General features: G+C 52.4%; 1 protein-coding gene across 1 annotated transcript in view; it reads left to right on the top strand.

Moving 5' to 3' along the window:
• Positions 1–17,662, top strand: part of ARHGAP23 (Rho GTPase activating protein 23) — a 73,443-nt gene extending 55,781 nt beyond the window's left edge. The window contains exons 21-24 of the mRNA XM_055338016.1: positions 7,349–7,390; positions 7,966–8,062; positions 10,156–10,187; positions 15,062–17,662. Of these exons, the coding sequence (XP_055193991.1) occupies positions 7,349–7,390; positions 7,966–8,062; positions 10,156–10,187; positions 15,062–16,192 (1,302 nt within the window). The 3' untranslated portion in view covers positions 16,193–17,662. The remainder of the gene's footprint in view (positions 1–7,348; positions 7,391–7,965; positions 8,063–10,155; positions 10,188–15,061) is intronic.
• Positions 17,663–18,616: the final 954 nt, after the last annotated feature.

The following is an 18,616-nucleotide window of genomic DNA, read 5'->3' as shown; positions in this document are numbered from 1 at the left end:
AACCTAGAGCAGCCAGCAGAGGGCGCAGGAGGCCTTGGTCCTCCGGAGCCAAACCCAGGACAGCACCGCCCCCTTCTGGGGCACTCAGGAATGTTTTTATAAATCACGTTTTCCATTTCCAAATCTCCCTATGGCCTGTGGAGGGAATAGACCCCCTCCTGCTAGGAGAAATAAGATTGGCAGCTGGCCAGGAGAACGGGGTCCTCAGGCTCTGCAATGTCACAGATGCTTTAGGGAAAGGAATCCAGGTCATGTTACTTCCATTTTGTAGATAAGGAAACTGGTGCTCAGAGAGGCAAAGTGACTTGCTCAAAGTCACACAGCTAATAAGTGACAGCCCCAGGATTCTAAGCCAGCTTTGTCTGACCAAAGTTTGTCATTTCCTCTTCCCCTACTTGGAGGGCAGACTCATGGGTCCTTCCTAGAGCTGATCTGACTGGCCAGGGGCAGTGAAGCGAGGCAGCAGGGTAGACTTTGGTCATGCTGACTGGCCTTGCCTGCTTATTTCCTTCCTTTCCTAGGTGGTCAGGGCTCTGAGCCTCAGGAGGGAACATCAGAGCCTGTTTTCTTGCTAACTTTGGGACCACCGGCCCTGCGGGGGGGGGGGGGGCGGCAGGGGGGAAGGGCGGCACTCCAGAACTGCCAGGGAGACCAGGGCTGCTGGGCAGTGTCAGGGATCCTGAATGAGGCCTTAGTCTGGGGAAGCTATCTCCCTTGGAAAAGTTCAGCTCCCCAACCTAACCCAGGTAGCCCCTGGAGCCCCCATGGGTGTGTGCTTTGGGAAAGAGCCAGTGCGGAAGAGAGGGAGACTAGCCCCATGGCTCCTGGAGAAGCCCCTGGAAGCCCAAGGCCTGTGGTCAGCTGGGGTGTCAGGAATAGCAGCCTTTGGGAGAAAGGAGGCCCAGTGTGTGCACTTACCCTCCTCTAGGCCCCCAAGAGGGAGTCCCTAGACAGTAGCAGCCCTTCCTTTGGGCTGGGTGCCGGGAGGAAGAACACAATCTGTCTCCTTCATAGGACTACTCCCAGCACCCAGCCTAGTGCCTGGCATATGGTGAACACTAAGGGTTTGTTGAATGAATGCATGCATGAATGAATGAATGAGTGGCTATTGAGTTTCACCCATCTGGGTTTTCCCACTCAGGGATTCATTCCTGGGCATTAGTGCAGCTGGTGACTCTCTGTTCTCTGCCTCCTTGGCACTTGAACATAATCAGCCTGGACAGTTGTCTAGGGAATGTGCTACCCCCTCTGTGGTCCACTGAAGTCCACCCATCCAAGTTTGCTGGTCTTTCTCTAGTCCAGAGGCCCTATAGCCACGGCTCAGTGTAGTCAAGAGCAGAGACCGTGCTCTGACTCTGGCTGAGTCTGTGGCCAGTGAGTGGATGGTTGAGGGTCTGGGTGACATGACCTCCTGCTGGACTTCAGCCACAGCTGTTACCTGGCCTCTCTACCTGGGGCTCCTGTCTTCTGTGGAACTCTTAGACAGCAGAGCCAGAAGGGACTATAAGGCATGGAGACCCATTGTCGCATCCTACAGGAGGTGGAAACAGGTGTAGAGAGAGGCAGTGACTTGCCTAGGGTCACACAACACGATCGATCATGGCAGGGTGGAAGTGTGCAGACCCAGGTGTTCACCCTCCCAGTGGCAAGTTGCCAGCCAGCTCATACCTGTCTTCACTGAGTCATCTGAAACCCAAAGAGCATTCATTCCTTTATTCCCCTGGCAAACGTGGTTGATTCCTACTCTATGTACACTGGGATTTTTCAGTGCCAGTCCTAGTGACCTTTGGGGCCAGGTAATTCTTCGTGGGGGGCTGTCCTGTGTATTGTAAGATGGTGAGCAACATCTCTGGCTAGATGCCAGGAACATCCCTCCAGTTGTGACAAATGAAAATGTCTGCAGACTTTGCCAATGGCCCCTGGGGAGTGGGGGGGGTAGAGTCACCCTGGCTGAGAAGCACTGAGGCAGCTGTTGAAGGGCACTGGCTCTGGAGCCAGCCTGCCTGAGTTCACCTCTGCCTCTGCTCCTTGCATGCTGTGTGGCCTTAAACACATTACTTACCCTCTCATCTGTAACGCAGAGACAATAATAATGCTTATGGCACAAAGTAGTTGTTGAGGGTTATATGAGTTAATGGCTGTAAAACACTTCAAAAGCCACCTAGCAGCTAGGAAGTGTTCTCTGAATTAGCGATCTCTGATCTCTGTTACTGACTTGATGGGCATGATGTCATGCCCAGAGGCCAATGCAGGTGCTGAGACACAGATGTCACTTCATTTTCTGGGCTACAGCTAGCGAAGCTTGGTGGAAGGCCCCGCCCCTGCCCCAGGGGTAGGGCAGGGACCAAGGGGGGGGGGCGGCTACTTGAATTATCTTAAAAGGCCCCAAGGAATTTAGCCAGGCAGAGAAAGGAGAAAGCATTCCAGGCAGTGGGAACTGTATATGCAAAAAGCAGGGTGGCACCAGCTAGCATGCATTCTTCCAGAGGCCTCTGGGCTACCCGGAAGCTTCCTTTAGACTTCTGGGTTCCCACAGCACTTTTGGGCACCCTCAAACCGAATTAAAGACTGGCTTCTCAGGGCTCCCTGTAGTCAGCCTGTCTCTGGGGACTGCACCCTTTAGTGATTATAGCTAACGTTTATTATACACTAACAATGTGTTGTACATATAGGATCTCATTATTTTTTTTTAATTTAAAATTTTTTTTTATTTACTTATGATAGTCACAGAGAGAGAGAGAGAGAGAGAGAGAGAGAGAGGCAGAGACACAGGCAGAGGGAGAAGCAGGCTCCATGCACCGGGAGCCCGACGTGGGATTCGATCCCGGGTCTCCAGGATCGCGCCCCGAGCCAAAGGCAGGCGCCAAACCGCTGCGCCACCCAGGGATCCCTTCTTTTTTTTTAATTTTAAATGGAGGGGGGCATCTGGGTGGCTCAGTTGGTTAAGTGTCAGACTTTTTTTTTTTTAAGATTTTATTTATTTATTCATGAGTGACAGAGAGAGAGAGAGAGAGAGAGAGAGAGAGAGAGGCAGAGGGAGAAGCAGGCTCCATGCAGGGAGCCCGATGTGGGATTCGATCCCGGGTCTCCAGGACCAGGCTGAAGGCGGTGCTAAACCACTGAGCCCCCCGGGCTGCCCCTAAGTGTCTGACTCTTTTATTTATTTATTTATTTATTATTTATTTATTTATTTATTTATTTATTTATTTATTTATTTATTTATTTATGATAGTCACAGAGAGAGAGAGGCAGAGACACAGGCAGAGGGAGAAGCAGGCTCCATGCATCAGGAGCCTGATGTGGGACTCGATCCCGGGTCTCCAGGATCGCGCCCTGGGCCAAAGGCAGGCGCCAAACCGGTGCGCCACCCAGGGATCCCAGTGTCTGACTCTTGATTTCAGCTCAGCTCATGATCTCAGGTTCATGAGATAGAGCCTGGGGTTGGGCTCTGCCCTGGGCCTGGCACCTGCTTGACATCCTCTCCCTCTGCCTCATCCCTCTCCTGCTTGCAGGCATGCTCTCTCTCTGTCTCTCTCTTTCAAAAAAAAATTCTTTTTAATGGAGTTATAACTGACATGTAACGTTATATTAGTTTCAGGTATACAACATAATGATCCGATATTTGTATATGTTGTGAAATGATCGGCACTATAAGTCTAGTTACCACCCATCACCATGTATAGGTACAATTGTTTTTCTTCTGATGAGAATTTTATTTTTTATTTTTTTATTTTTATTTTTTAAAAGATGTTATTTATTTATTCATGAGACACACAGAGAGAGAGAGAGAAGCAGAGACACAGACAGAGGGAGAAGCAGGGAGCCTGATGTGGGACTTGATCCTGGGACTCCAGGATCATGCCCTGGGCTGAAGGCAGGCGCTAAACCGCTGAGCCACCCAGGGATCCTGAGAATTTGTTTAAAGTTTGATTTTATTTTAGAGAGAGAAAGCAAGGGAGAGTGGGGTGAGGGACAGAGGGAGAGGGAGAGAGAATCTCCAACAGAATCCCCACTGAGTGCAGAGCCTGACGCAGGGCTCAATCCCAAGACCCTGAGATTATGATCTGAGCAGAAATCGAGAGTCAGACACTTAACCAACTGAGCCACCCAGGTGCCCCTTGTGATGAGAATTTTTAAGTCATTCTCTTAGTGACTTCCACATATACAATACAGTGTTTTTAACTATAGTCATCATGCTCTATGCTACATCCCCATGACTTATTTATAACTAGAAGTTTGTACCTTTTGACCCTCTTCACCTACTTGGTCCTCACCCTACTCCTGGCAACCACCAGTCTGTTCTCTCTACCTATGAACTTGGATTTTGTTTATTTGTTTGTTTGTTTTAGATTCCACATAAGTGAGATCATTCGGTATTTGTCTTTCTCTGTCTGAAATATTTCATTTACCATAGTGTCTTTGAGGTCCACCCATGTGGTCACAAATGGCAAGATTTCCTTCTTTTTATGGCTGAGGAATGTTCCATGTCATATATATATACCACATCTTCTTTATCCATTTCTCCATTGATGGATACATAGGTCACTTCTGTATCTTGGCTTTTGTAAATAAAAACTGCTGCAGTGAACGTTAGGGTGCAGATATCTTTTCTTGTTGGTGTTTTTTTCCCCCTTCAGATAAATACCTAGAAGTGGAATTGCTGGATCATAAGGTAGTTCTATTTTTAACTTTTTGAGGAACCTCCATACTGGTTTCCATAGTGGCTGCACCATTTCACATTCCCACCAACAGGGCATGAGGATTCCCTTTTCCCTACATCTTTGCCAACACTTGGTATTCTAATCTTTTTTATAACAGCTATATGGGATTTCATTTTAATTCTCACCACAATTCTAGAAGTAGATACTCCTAGTATGCCCACTTTACAGATAAGTAAATAGGTCATTTACCTGAGGTGAACTTGAACCTGACACGACAGACTTTAGATCTTGCATTATTTTAAAACTATTTTGGGGATCCCTGGGTGGCGCAGCGGTTTGGCGCCTGCCTTTGGCCCAGGGCGCGATCCTGGAGACCCGGGATCGAATCCCATGTCGGGCTCCCGGTGCATGGAGCCTGCTTCTTCCTCTGCCTGTGTCTCTGCCTCTCTCTCTCTCTCTCTGTGTGACTATCATAAATAAATTTAAAAAAAACTAATTTATTTATTTGAGAGAGAGCAAGAGTGGAGGGGAGGGACAGAGGGAGAGGGAGAAGCAGACTCCCCACTCAGCAGGGAGCCCAACTTGGAGCTTGGTACCCTGAGATCACAACCTTAGCTGAAGGCAGACACTTAACTGACTGAGCCACCCAGGCACCCCTAGATCTTGCATTATTTCTTGTCCTCTCTTCTCTTTCTTATTTCTCTTCTGTGCCACTTATTTGGGTTAATAATATGCCCAATTATGATAAATAATAACTGAGGTTCATGGCACATGGTCATCAACTTGCAAGTCTCCTATGCCCACCTTCATTCCTACCCTCACTCTGCCCCCCCATAATGACCCACTCTAAAAGGTTAATACATGTCCTTCTAATCCACCTTCTCTATGCTTACTTTATTTATTTTTAAACAAACCGTATTTTATTTTTATTTTTTTAAAGTAATCTCTCTGCCCAACACGGGGCTTGAACTCACGACTCCAAGATCAAGAGTCACACACTCTACCAACTGAGCCAGCTGGGCACCCCAAATCTGTGTGTTTTAATTTTCATCAGTGAACTCATTGGCTTAATTCTAATTTCTATACTGTTAGGATTTCTCTCAGTTATCTTTTTTATTTTATTTTATTATTTTATTTTATTTTATTTTATTTTATTTTAAAGATTTTATTTATTTTTCATGAGAGACACAGAAAGAGATAGGCAGAGACATAAGCAGAGGGAGAAGCAGGCTCCATGCTGGGGGCCCGATGTGAGACTCAAACCCGGGTTTCCAGGATCACACCCTGAGCTGAAGGCAGACGCTTAACCACTGAGCCACCCAGGCATCCCTTATCTCTGTTATCTTAAATGTCATTTATTTACCCCATTTTCATTTTATTTCTTTTCGGTCTGTCCTACCTTGCCTTAGATGAATTGATTTTTATTCTCCTGATGTGAAAATTACACAATTTATAAAGCCTATACTGTGTTTAATTATACAATTATAACAGCCCACACTTATGTTTCATTTTCTCTGACTATTTCTAAAGCTCATCAATATCCATTGTCTTCCACCACATCTGAAAGCCAAGTACGTTAATGTATGCTCACCTGTCACTGGTTTCTCCCTCTGCATTTGAAATCCACGGTGTGATGTATATACTTTGATTGTATTTGTATACGTGTGTGAGTATCCTTGCTTGGATCGACAATGGACTTTTCTATGCTACTGTCCATCCTTCTCAGAGCTTGTTATTCCACCCTGGAGTCATTTCTTTATGTGCTCATGTACACAATTAAGACAGTCTTTGTGCAGTCAGCTTTTTGATGTCTTAGAAAAGCTGTAGTTTACACCCAGTTGAGAGTTTAGCAGGGTATAGAATTCTAGGTTTGAAATTCCTGAGTTTTTAGTCTAGCAATACAGTGAAAATATTGTCTTCTTGTGTCTTGCTGCTGTAAGTTCTAGTTACAGCTAATACTTGCTCATGTGTAAGCAGTCTGTTTTTGTCTTTCAGAAAACTTTGGGTTTTTATCTTCAAGATTTCTCACATATCACAAAATATATTCAAGAGTGGGATTTTCACTCTATTTTCTATCCTGTTTGGCATTTATGTGAAAACCCTTGCCTGCCTGCCCCTCAGAGAACCTCCTAACGCTTCCCTCCAGGCACTTTTCTGGCCAGGGGAGGGGCTGCTGCCCCAGTGCCAGTGAGGGGTACACAGCTGGGACATCTGTGATTGGCCCACTCCCTGCAGTGGCCTGGACCAGCACTAGATGGTGCTGCTGTCCCCACTTCTGGCCTATTGTTGGGAGGGAGCTGCAGATGCGTGCACTGGTGCACTGTACGAGGTCTAGTGACACACAGGCCACAGGCGGAGAAGCTCTCCCTGAGCCGGCTCTCCATCAATCCTCAGCGCCTTTCCCAACCAGGCTGTGTTTCCCTCCCACACTGGGTCCGACCTTTTCTCTCTCCAAGAGTTTCTCATAATCTATCGATTTGGGTCCTGGGCTTCATCAACTTCCCTTGGGGACTTCTAGTAACCAGGCATGAGGTGGGGACCCTCACCCCTTGGTGCCCCCTCCTGCCCCACTCCATCTGGCATCTGAGTGGAACCATCTGGACTGTGCAGATCGGGAGCCCATGTCTCCATCTTCCCTCAGCGCCTTCCCATGCTGAGCTCACCACTTCCTTTTGTCTCCTCTGCAGTCAGACTGGTTCTTCAGCGATGATGAGGACAAGGGAGAGAGAGTAAGTGATGCGGGGGTGGGGTGGGGGTGTCTGGTCTGAGGTTGGCCCTTATCCTGGGCTGGGGGCCAGGAGGGGGCAGGCAGCAAGACTCAAGTCGGGGAAGGTCCCTCCCTCAGGGCTTCCCAGTCTGATGGAGGAAACATAGACCCTCTCCTCAGGAGCCTCTAATCTGATAAGAAACACAATCTTTGCCTTCACGAGAGCCCCCAGTCTGAGAAAGGAGATATAAGCTTGACCCTAAGAAAACTGAATCCAGTGGCAAAGGCAGCCCCCACCATCTGGTTTTCTGTGGAGGGTACAGGTCTTAGGAAAGTCCAGTCTGATGGGGGAGACAGAGCTCCTGCCTCCAGCCTTTAGGGGTTCAGTCAAGGTGCTGGGGAAGGCACAAAGCAGTCTAATGGGAGGACATGTAGGACCTGTCCTCCAGAGTGCCTGACTGATGAGAGAGACAGTTGCCCCAGTGAGCCTCAGTTTGATGGAGGAGTTGTGGGCTTTGCCTTTGGGTTACCCCATTTTGCGGGATCCACGGTCTAGCCACCTGAGGACATGCTGGCTGACCCTCCTCCTGTTTGCAGACTCCTGTGGATGACAAGGAGCCTCAGTCAGTGCCCAACATTGAGTACCTCCTGCCTAACATTGGCAGGACGGTGCCCCCTGGTGACCCAGGTTCAGGTGAGTGTGGGGGGGCCTGGGAAGGGGTGGGAGTGGGGTGGGATCCACATCCCTGAGGGTCCCAGGTGCCTGGCCAGATGCCTAGCTTCCCTGCTCTGCCCCCACCACAGAGACTGGGCCATGGCAGGGCCTTCTCCTCTCTGGGGAGGTCCAGCTTTCCTGTGCACCTGCCTCCTCGTCTGCTCAGTTGCCCCTGGGCTGGGGAGGGGCTTTGTTTGCCCTCCTTCACTGGTTTCCTTCCTGAGCTTTTCATTTCTCATGGGCTGTGTCTTTCTGGGCATGTTGCTCTTTTTAATTTTTCTTCCTTTTCTCCTTGCACCCCTCCACCCTCCTTTCTCCTTTCCCTGTGCTCTCCTCCCGCCCCTAAATCCTGCCCCTCTCTTCTCTTCTTCCTCTCCTCCAGCGGACCTGTTGGAGATTTAAAGGGTACAGTGTGGCATTGCGGCCTCGGTCACTAACAGTGGCGGGTGATTATAAGAAGGCTGGGCAGGCCTGAGGGGCAGGCAGAAAGGTCCCGGGTTGTAAGCACCTCGATGTGACACACCAGCTACCCATGCTTGTTAGCAACCCCCCCCCCCACCTCCCTGACCCTCCCATCTGAAAGCCCCTTCTCAGGAGGAAGGGGGCATTTGTTGGAGCCAGATCCTATCCCCTTGCCAGGAAGTCAGGGCACCTGGGGTTGCCCTCTGCAGTCCCCAGACTCTGGCCTTCTTTCTGTGCCCAGCCTGGCCACTTTTGGTTATCCGGACAGGGGGAGGCTTGGCTGGAGGGGGACCCAGACTGTCCAGACATGAGGGACGTCATTCCTAAAAGCCTCTCTATAACTGTGGCACCTGCCTCAGTTGCCTCCAAGGGCTGGCTCTTCCTGCTTCTGAAACCAGAGCCCCTGATCACTCAGCCCCTTAGTCCTGTTTCTGGGCATGGACCCTCATAGCAGAGTAGCCCAGAGCAGTCCTTCTTGGCTCAAGGCATTAACTTGTCCCACTCCATGGCTGAACCCCCCCTTTGTATTTTGACTGCTCCTGCCTCTGACATAGGTATACCACAGCCCCTCTAGTTACCAGAGGCAGTCCAGGGAGGGAGCCAGAGGACCAGGTGGGTGGGGGTCGCAGAGAGGAGCCCCCCATTTCTTCTAATCACCTGCTGCCGCACCCCTGCCCCATGTGTGTCACTGTGTGGTCAGCCATCTGCTCTTCTCACTGTGTGCAGGGGAGGGCTGGGGAGGAGGTCTCACTTGCTTGCCAGAGAGTGTGGATTAACCGTGCCTGTCCACTGCCCCATCTGACCCCAGGGAGATCCTTAGAGCAGCCCGCTCCCTCCCCAGTCCTGGAGAAGACACTACCAGGATTCGTTTCTGGTTCCTTCTCCACCCCCAATGATATTAAGGGAGTGGGACCCAAGTCCCACGGATGTGATGATTTACTCTTCTTCATAACTCTGGTGATGAACAGATGCCTTGCCCCATAAGGGCAGATTGGCCTGGAGTCTGGAGATGGAGCCTGGCAAGGCCCTAATCACCAGCCCACTCTACCTCCTGTGTCTCACCCACCTGCTGTCTGCCCCTGTACTCCATCTTTCACAGGGCCTGTCTTCTTCCTCCTGTCCTGGGATTGGGGTGGGGTGGAGGTAGATGTAGGGCACCCACCCGTCTATGCACTGTGTGGTCTCCATTTCTCCAGAGCATCTGTGATTTGCTGTGTTTCATTGTGGTTTCCGTGGACTGCATCTCGTATTTGGCATTTTCTCTCCAGTGCTTCAGAGTAACAGGGACAGAAGGGGGGTGGGGGGAGGAACTAGACCCAAAGAAAAGCACCACCCGCCCTTGCCCCTGACCCTGGCAAACTAGGGTCTAGTGACTGGCAGCCTGATGTCACCTTCTGCCTCAAAAGGAAGTGGCAATTGACATCATTGTTCATTCCATCCCTGTCCCTTAGGAAATGACATCAGAAGTCCATCACACTCCCAGGACCTGGGGAGATCTCAGGTGTCTGAACTCCCTGGTTTCTGAAGCCTCCGAGGAGAGGGAATTGTGTTCACAGGACAGCCTCCTCTTGCTCCAATTTAACTTTCGTTTTTCTCTCTCTCGCCAACAGACTCTACCACCTGCAGTTCAGCCAAGTCCAAGGTGAGTGCCAAAGCCATTCTGAAGGCTTCATCCCTGTCCAAGATAGCCTGCTCTTTGCTTTTAGGTCAGGGGACTTGGGAGAATGGCCATTGGGCCCTGAGGAAGATTCCTGGTCACTGGGAAGGAAGGTAGGGAGTACGTGTATGCGAGGCAAGCAGAGAAGCTGCTCCCCTTCGCAGGGCTCCGTGAGGCGTCCGGGGGAAGAGAAGGATCTGGCTTGGGAGTTAGGTGGTCAGGGGGCCAGTGGTTAGAAGCACAGACAGTCCTGGGTCTAAGTCCTGGCTGCATAACTCAGTTGCTCCGGGACGTCAGGCAAGGTGCTTAACCTCTTTGTGACCTGCCGTTTCTGCAACGAGGCCTAGTATTTATCTCCATAAATGGGATACCAACAAATATGTCTGCTCTAATAATGACACTTTTTGGAGAGCCCAAAGCAAGCAGAAGGAAGGAAATAAAGATAAGAGCATAAATCAATGAAATTGAAAACAATTGAGAAAATCAGTGAAACCAAAGCCGGCTCTTTGTTTTTTTGTTTTTGTTTTTGTTTTTTTAATATAAATATATTTTTTATTTATGTATTCATGAGAGGCAGAGAGAGAGGCAGAGACACAGGCAGAGGGAGAAGCAGACTCCATGCAGGGAGCCTGATGTGGGACTCGATCCTGCGACCCCAGGATCCCGCTCTGGGCTGAAGGCAGGTGCTAAACCGCCGAGCCACCCAGGGATCCCCTCAAAGCTGGTTCTTTGAACCAGCTCTCGTAGCCAGTTACTCCTGCCTGCTCCAGAGCCTGCCCTCTGAGACAGCCCATTAGGTGAGGATCACTGCCCAGCCTTTAGATTAGAGCTTCATGGCTAAAGGCATTATCTCAGGCAGCTCAGGCTGCCAAAATAAAATGCCACATATTGGGTGGCTTAAGCAACAAAAATCTATTTTTTTTCACAGTTCTTGAGGCTAGATTCCAAGATCTAGTGTCAGCATGGTCAGTTTCTGGTGAGAGCTCTCTTCCTGTCTTGTAGATGGCTGCCTTCTTGCTGTGTCCTCATATAGCAGAGAGAGAGAGAGCATGTGCCATAGAACTAGCTCTCTGGCGTCTTTTATATATATATATATATATATATATATATATATATATATATATATATATATATATATATGAGGACTAATACCACCATAAGGGCACAACCTCATTACCTCCCATCTTTAAATACACTGGGCTTCAGTGTATTTAGGGCTTCAGCAGATGGATTTGGGGAAGGGGACACAATTCTGTCCCTAGTAGTCGATGAAATCACTAAACATTTTTGACTGGACTGGACTCATTTTTAGCTGGGTCTCTAAGGACTGGCCAGGTCACAGTAAGCCCAGTGTGCCTGACACCAAACAGGTGCTCATTATGTATCTGGGGGGCACCTGGGTGGCTCAATTGGTTAAGCACCCAACTCTTGATTTCCACTCAGGTCATGATCTCAGGGTCATGAAGAGCTGTGTGTCAGGCTCTGCACTTCTCATGCTTGAGATTTCTCTCTCCCTCTCCCTCTGCTCTCCCCTCTCTGCACACAGTCTGTCTTTAAAAAAAAAAAAGAAGAAGAAAGAAAAAGAAAGAAAGAATAAAAGAGAGAGAGAGAAAGAAAGAATAAAAGAGAGAAAGAAAGGAAGGAAGGAAGGAAGGAAGGAAGGAAGGAAGGAAGGAAGGAAGGAAGGAAGGAAGGAGGCTGCTTTAGTCTGGTACAGAGGTCCTCTACAACCTCTCCATAGTACCTCTGACTGCACATCTGTGGGGTGGGGAGCTTCCTCCATCATAAGATTGCCAGGGCTGGGATCCCTGGGTGGCACAGCAGTTTGGCGCCTGCCTTTGGCCCAGGGCACAATCCTGGAGACCCGGGATCGAATCCCACGTCAGGCTCCCGGTGCATGAAGCCTGCTTCTCCCTCTGCCTGTGTCTCTGCCTCTCTCTCTCTCTCTCTCTCTGTGACTATCATAAATAAATAAAAATTAAAAAAAATAAGATTGCCAGGGCAAAGAGAAAATTCATTATAGTGACCTGAATCTAGCTGAATCTAGCTGCATGTAACTTCCACCCATTGCTCCTGCTAGCCTCTGGTTTTCTAGAGCCTCTCCTGACCTCTGCATTACTGGAAGTGACCATTATGACCTCACTGCTTCTGTAACTAGCAAGGATGAGAGGATAATTTGATCAGATGGTCCTAGTAGCCTTTCCAGTCTCTCAGAGAGCATTGGCCAGAAGAGAAAGTGGCACTGGCCACCCTATGCTTTGGGTTGATCACAGCAGAGCTGCCGTATTTCACAACTCCAGGGATTGCCTTCTGGAGTCATACTGTGTTGACAGCCACGGCCCAGGAGCCACATTTCTTTTTTTTTTTTTTTTTTTTTAAGTTTTTGAAAATTTAATTCTTTTTTTTTTTTTTTTATAAATTAATTTTTATTGGTGTTCAATTTACCAACATACAGAATAACACCCAGTGCTCATCCCGTCAAGTGTCCCCCTCCGTGCCCGTCACCCATTCACCCCCACCCCCCGCCCTCCTCCCCTTCCACCACCCCTAGTTCATTTCCCAGAGTTAGAAGTCTTTATGTTCTGTGTCCCTTTCTGATATCTCCCACACATTTCTTCTCCCTTCCCTTATATTCCCCTTCACTATTATTCATATTCCCCAAATGAGTGAGAACATACACTGTTTGTCCTTTTCCGATTGACTTACTTCACTCAGCATAATACCCTCCAGTTCCATCCACGTTGAAGCAAATGGTGGGTATTTGTTGTTTCTAATGGCTGAGTAATATTCCATTGTATACATAAACCACATCTTCTTTATCCATTCATCTTTCGATGGGCACCGAGGCTCCTTCCACAGTTTGGCTATTGTGGACATGGCTGCTAGAAACATCGGGGTGCAGGTGCCCCGGCGTTTCATTGCATCTGAATCTTCGGGGTAAATCCCTAACAGTGCAATTGCTGGGTCGTAGGGAGGAGCCACATTTCTTTGAATCCTGACTGCCTGACATGCTTCACCTTTCTCAGAACGAGCTGATGTGAGGGACAGTACATAGGTTGCGGTGGCCATATAAGACATCTCTGTGTCTCCATTATTATGCTGTGGCTGAAACAGGAGGTGACCTATGAAGAGGGGTCACAGGGCAGGCCATTCCAGCCAACAGGGGGACCAGTTTCAGCCTCTGCTTCTGCAGGGCTTCCTGTGTCAAGGGGACTGCATTCACCCATTTGTCCATTCACTTAATATTTATTGAGCACCTGTTATGTGCCAGGCACTGTGCTAGGAGCCATGGATGCAAACACAGATTAGCCACAGACCTTGCTCTCAAGGAAGTCAGAGTTTGATACAGATCATGTGGAAACAGACCTATCCTGATGGGAGAAGAGCAGGTGTAGATGTATTTTCAAAGGGCTATGGGAGGGCTGAGAGGTAGATACATGGAGGATGCCATGTTTGAGCTAGGCCTAGTAGGAGGACTTAAGAGTTTATCAAGCACAAAGGGTGGGCCAGGGGTTGGTGGGCTGTCAGTGTTAAAGTGCAAGTAAGTCTGGCAGGTGGGTATCACTCGAGTGAAGGCTGTGTTGGGGTTGGGGTAGAGACGACCTTAGGCTGGGAAAGTTGGGAACAGATTGTGAAGGGCCCTGAGTCTGGGCTACATCCTGATGGAGGTGGAGGGGTCCTGCAGAGTCTTGGAGGTGATGGGATTCCTGCCTAGTCTTAGAAGGACTGATTGCTCTAGAGGAGGAGGGACTGGGGTAAGGCAAAGGTGGAGGCAGGGAGTCCTATTAGAGGAGGCAGAAAAGCCCAGAAAAGGCAGAGTGAGGGTCTGGAAAGAGGATGGTGAAGATGGGCTGGCTTTGAGAGTCACTTCAGGAGAATTGAGAAGAAACAGGGCAGAGGAAGGAGGCCAGGAATCACTTTAAGGTGGGGAACTTGAATGCAGATGGTTTGGGGCTGGGGAGTAGGGAGTGTAGTGTGGTTACAGACAGGTGAGTTTCAGGTCCTTGTAGAAACCTTGCTGGAGACGGATTCACCGTTGGATTCACCGTTTCGAGAAGAGTTCTGGAGTTCAAGAGATAGTTTGGTGTTGGCCGGTGATGGGCAGTGTGGGCTCTGCTGGAGCATCATGGAAGGCCAGGGCCAGAAAACACCCACAGGGGCTTAGCAGTGAGAATAGGGCAGGAAGTTGCCCAGCATGGGAAATCACTGCTCAGGGAGCAGCTTCAATGCAAACCATTAGATTGTGCAGGATTGTGTGGCCACTTCTGGCTGCAGAGCTGAGGGCTGGATTGATGTGAGATTGGGGATTGTGGGTGGGGTGCAGGTGGGAAGACTGAAATGCCAGCCTGTGGGCTGCAGTGGGAAGGGGAAGTGACCTTGGGCCGGTTGCACCTGGAGAGGCGCGTAGGTGCAGCGCAGGTGGACAGGCAGGTTTCCCAGGTGGGGGTGAGTGGAGATGGAGGGGATAGAAGCCTGGATCAGGGAGGTCCCGCCAGGCTCTGGTGGTCATAATCCGGGACAGTACATGTGAAGCGGGTTCAAACTGCCAGGTGTATTCCCTGTTGAGAGACTTACCACCAGAGCTGTGTGTAAAAGGGCTTATCTAGCGCTGGGCACGGGAATGGGGTGGAAGCTGGGCGGAGGTGGGGGACGGGCCCCCAGCTCACTCGGAGGAGCCGAAAGTGTGGACGGAGGAGCGGGAGCGGGTGCCGTCTCCCGGCTGGGGAGGGAGCTCCCGCGGGGGCAGCCGTGTTCCGGGGGGGCCGACGGCGGGGGGGGGGGGGGCGGGGTGCCGCGGTGCGGGTGGCCTCCTGCCTCCTGCCTCCTGCCCCCTGAATCCTGGCCTATCTCCCGCGCAGGGCTCGTGGGCCCCCAAGAAGGAGCCGTACGCCCGGGAGATGCTGGCGATCTCCTTCATCTCGGCGGTCAACCGCAAGCGGAAGAAGCGGCGGGAGGCGCGGGGGCTGGGCAGCAGCACCGACGACGACTCGGAGCAGGAGGCGCACAAGCCCGAGGCGGGGGCGCCGGCGCCGGGGGCGCGGGACCAGCCGGAGGGGCCGCTGCCGGCCGCCGCCGCCGCCGCCGCCGCCGCCGCCGCCGCCGCCCCCCCGGAGGCCCCGGGCCGCCTCAGCCCCCCGGCGGCGCCGGACGAGCGGCCGGCCGCGGACACGCGCTCCATCGTCTCGGGCTACTCCACGCTGTCCACCATGGACCGCAGCGTGTGCTCGGGCGCCGGCGGCCGGCGGCCGGGCGCGGGGGACGAGGCGGACGACGAGCGCAGCGAGCTGAGCCACGTGGAGACGGACACGGAGGCCGGCGCGGGACCCGGGGGGCGCCCTGCGCGCCGGCCCTCCTTCAGCTCGCACCGCCTCATGCCCTGCGACACCCTGGCGCGCCGCCGCCTGGCCCGCAGCCGCCCGGACGCCGAGAGCCCGGGCGGGGGCGGGGGCGGGGGCGCGGGCGCGGGCGCGGGCGCGGGCGGGGGCGGGGGCGCGGGGCGGGGCGGGGGCCGCGCCGCGGAGCCGCCGGGCTCGGCCTCGTCCAGCAGCCAGGAGTCGCTGCGCCCCCCGGCGGCGGCGGAGGCGGCGGAGGCGGCGGCGGCGCTGGGCTCGCGGCCGTCGCGCATCGAGGCGCTGCGGCTGCGCCTCCGCGGCACCGCGGACGACATGCTGGCTGTGCGGCTGCGGCGGCCGCTGTCGCCCGAGACGCGGCGGCGCCGGAGCAGCTGGCGGCGCCACACGGTGGTGGTGCAGAGCCCGCTGACCGACCTCAACTTCAACGAGTGGAAGGAGCTGGGCGGCGGCGGCCCCCCGGAGCCCACGGGCCCGCGGGCGCACAGCGACAACAAAGACTCGGGCCTCAGCAGCCTGGAGTCCACCAAGGCGCGGGCCCCGGCGGCGGCGCCCTCGCTGCCGCCCGGGGACGCGGGGACCCTGCAGAGCCAGCCCCCGCGCCGCTCGGCCGCCTCCCGCCTCCATCAGTGTCTGTGACCAACACCCCCCGTAGCGCCGGTCCCCCTCCCCCAGGCCTCTGTGGCCTGCGGCCCCCCTCCCCTTGTCCCCCGGGCGTGTCTCGAGTCTGTGTGCGGGGCTGGTAGGACGTGGGCAGGCGAGAGGCCCCCGCAGCCGTCAGAGCAGCGGGGAGACCAGAGGCACGGGCTGCTGGGGCTCTGTGACCGAGTGGGCCCTTCCGAGCTGCTCTTAGAGACCCTTGTTGGCCACGGGGCGTGGCTAAGGAACCCCCAAGTCTCAGACTAAAGGAAAGACACAGGGTGATGCTGGCTCTTGGCATCTTTCCTCTGCCCCTGCCCATTAGCTCCTAGCTCCTGGCTGAGGGGAGCGGGGTGTATGTATGTCAGGGGAGAGGAGATGGAGGGGGCAGTGTCCCTGGGACGCAGGGCATGTGTGCCACTGTGCCAGTCACTGTCAGAAGATGTTTCAGTGGCAACTTCTGCCCCTCCCGCCCCCTTGCTTCCTGGCCTGCCCCACACCACACGCCCCGCCCCCCCCCCCCCCCCCCCCCCCCGGGGCCTCTTGCCTTTGGTGCATCCAGGGATCCTGCCCCCTGCTGCTTGTCAGAGCCGGAGAAGGAAGCTCGGGCCACTCCACAGAGGCAGGACTGAGTCTTACCAGGGTTACTCCCCTCACCAACTTTTTGCCAACCTCTAAACCACCCTTACTAGGCGTGGTGACCATGAGGAGCTAGCTGCCAGTTCCCCAGCAGTTTTGGGAGGGTCCAGTGTGCCCCCCTCCCAAGACCTCCATTGCCCGTCCTTTTATTCTTCCAGCTGTGCCTGCTTCTTCCACAACTCAGGCACACAGACCCCCACCTCCTTCCCTGTAGGAGGGGGCGTAGTAAACATCCCTGGTGTCTCTCTCTTGTTCTCTGTCCCTCCCTCCCTCCCTCCCTCTCTCTCTCTCTCTCTCTCTCTCTCTCACACACACACACACACACACACACACACACACACACTGATTTATGGGGTCTGAGCTGGGCTGTTCCTTCAGGATGGGCGGGACCCAGCCCCCTCCCCTTCTCCCCACATGTTGTAAATAGACCTCAGACCACCAGGCCTCCCCACACACGCCCTCACTTATTCCAGGGAAGCCCAGGTGGGGTTGTGAACCCCACTGCCATGTCTATCAGTCCTCTCGTTTTATGCAAAGATTTGCTGTAAAGTAGAGTTCACTCTCCTCCCTCCCTCCCTCTTCCTTTTATTGTAAATATTGTCTCTAAATGTGTAACATATTATAAAGAATTTATAAGGATTTTTAAAGATGTTTTGCTCCTTTAAAAAAGTGTTGTAACAGTGTTGGATAAGCCTCTGGCCCCACGTGCGCATGTCTCCTTTCACTGTGTCCTTGACACACCTCTCTAGGCGACAACTAAGATTTCCTGCTTCTGAAAAGTCCTGTCTTAAAAGTATAGTCTATATCTTGGAAATAAATGGCCTTCCTCGAGGCACGAGTCAGCTGTGTCGCTTGTTTCGAAGGGAGGAAAGGGCCGAAGTGGGGCTGGGATGGAGAAGGGGTGAGGGGCTGGCTCGGGGCTGGCAGAGTGGAGGCAAACCTCTGCCTCCCGGTAGCTCTGTAGGTATTCTCGGGGACTTGCATGAGCAGTGACATAGGTGCAGAATACAAGATGGAAGGGTGCCTGACCCTCAGTGGGGCAAGAGGTTTTCATGCGCATCTGCTTTCTGAACTCCTCCAGAGGCCAGGTAGGTGCATGGGCACCTTCCTTCTCAGGCCTGCCCGGACTTTCAGAATAGTCCAGAGGTGCTGCCCAGCAGACAGGAGGCTTGGACAAAGCCCAGGCCACCAATAGGCCCATCCTGGCTGGTGTCATCGTGGGCACTCCAGACCTGTGCAGTATCCTGAGAGAACAAGAATGGGTTTTGCCCATTATCTTAGGCCACATGTGTGAGTTTACAACATGGGATGTGCTTCCTTCAATGTCATGGTTCTACGGTTGCCTCTGCTAGCTTCCAGACTGCCTGTGACGATGAGCCTAGTGTCCTGTAGGAGAAGCAGGTGACAGTCATCAAAACCTAGGGGAGAGCCCTGGAGCTGGGTAGAGCTCACTTGCTGAATCCTCCTTCCTTTCTTTACCCTTCCCCACCGCCCAGGTTATTTTTGTCTGGCAAATGAAGTCACAGCTAGTGTCGTGGGCTCATACCAGGCCCCAAGGACTTTACAAGTCCTAACTCAAGTCCTGCAACACTTTTGAGCTCATCATTGTTATTTCCATTTTATATAGGAGGAAACTAAGGTACAGAGAAGTGACATGACCTGTCCAAGGTCAAACAGCTAGTAAGTTGGTGGAGCCAGGATAAATCTAAGAGAAAGGACCTAAAGCTAAGGTTATTGGCCCTTTGGACCATCTTCTCCAGGCTGTAGTAGGCTTTGGATGAGAAT

Source organism: Nyctereutes procyonoides, unplaced genomic scaffold, assembly GCF_905146905.1.
Source record: "Nyctereutes procyonoides isolate TBG_1078 unplaced genomic scaffold, NYPRO_anot_genome, whole genome shotgun sequence".
Classification (NCBI taxonomy): domain Eukaryota; kingdom Metazoa; phylum Chordata; class Mammalia; order Carnivora; family Canidae; genus Nyctereutes; species Nyctereutes procyonoides.
Note: the sequence above shows the minus strand (reverse complement) of the source record. Positions and strands in the feature narration are given on the sequence as shown.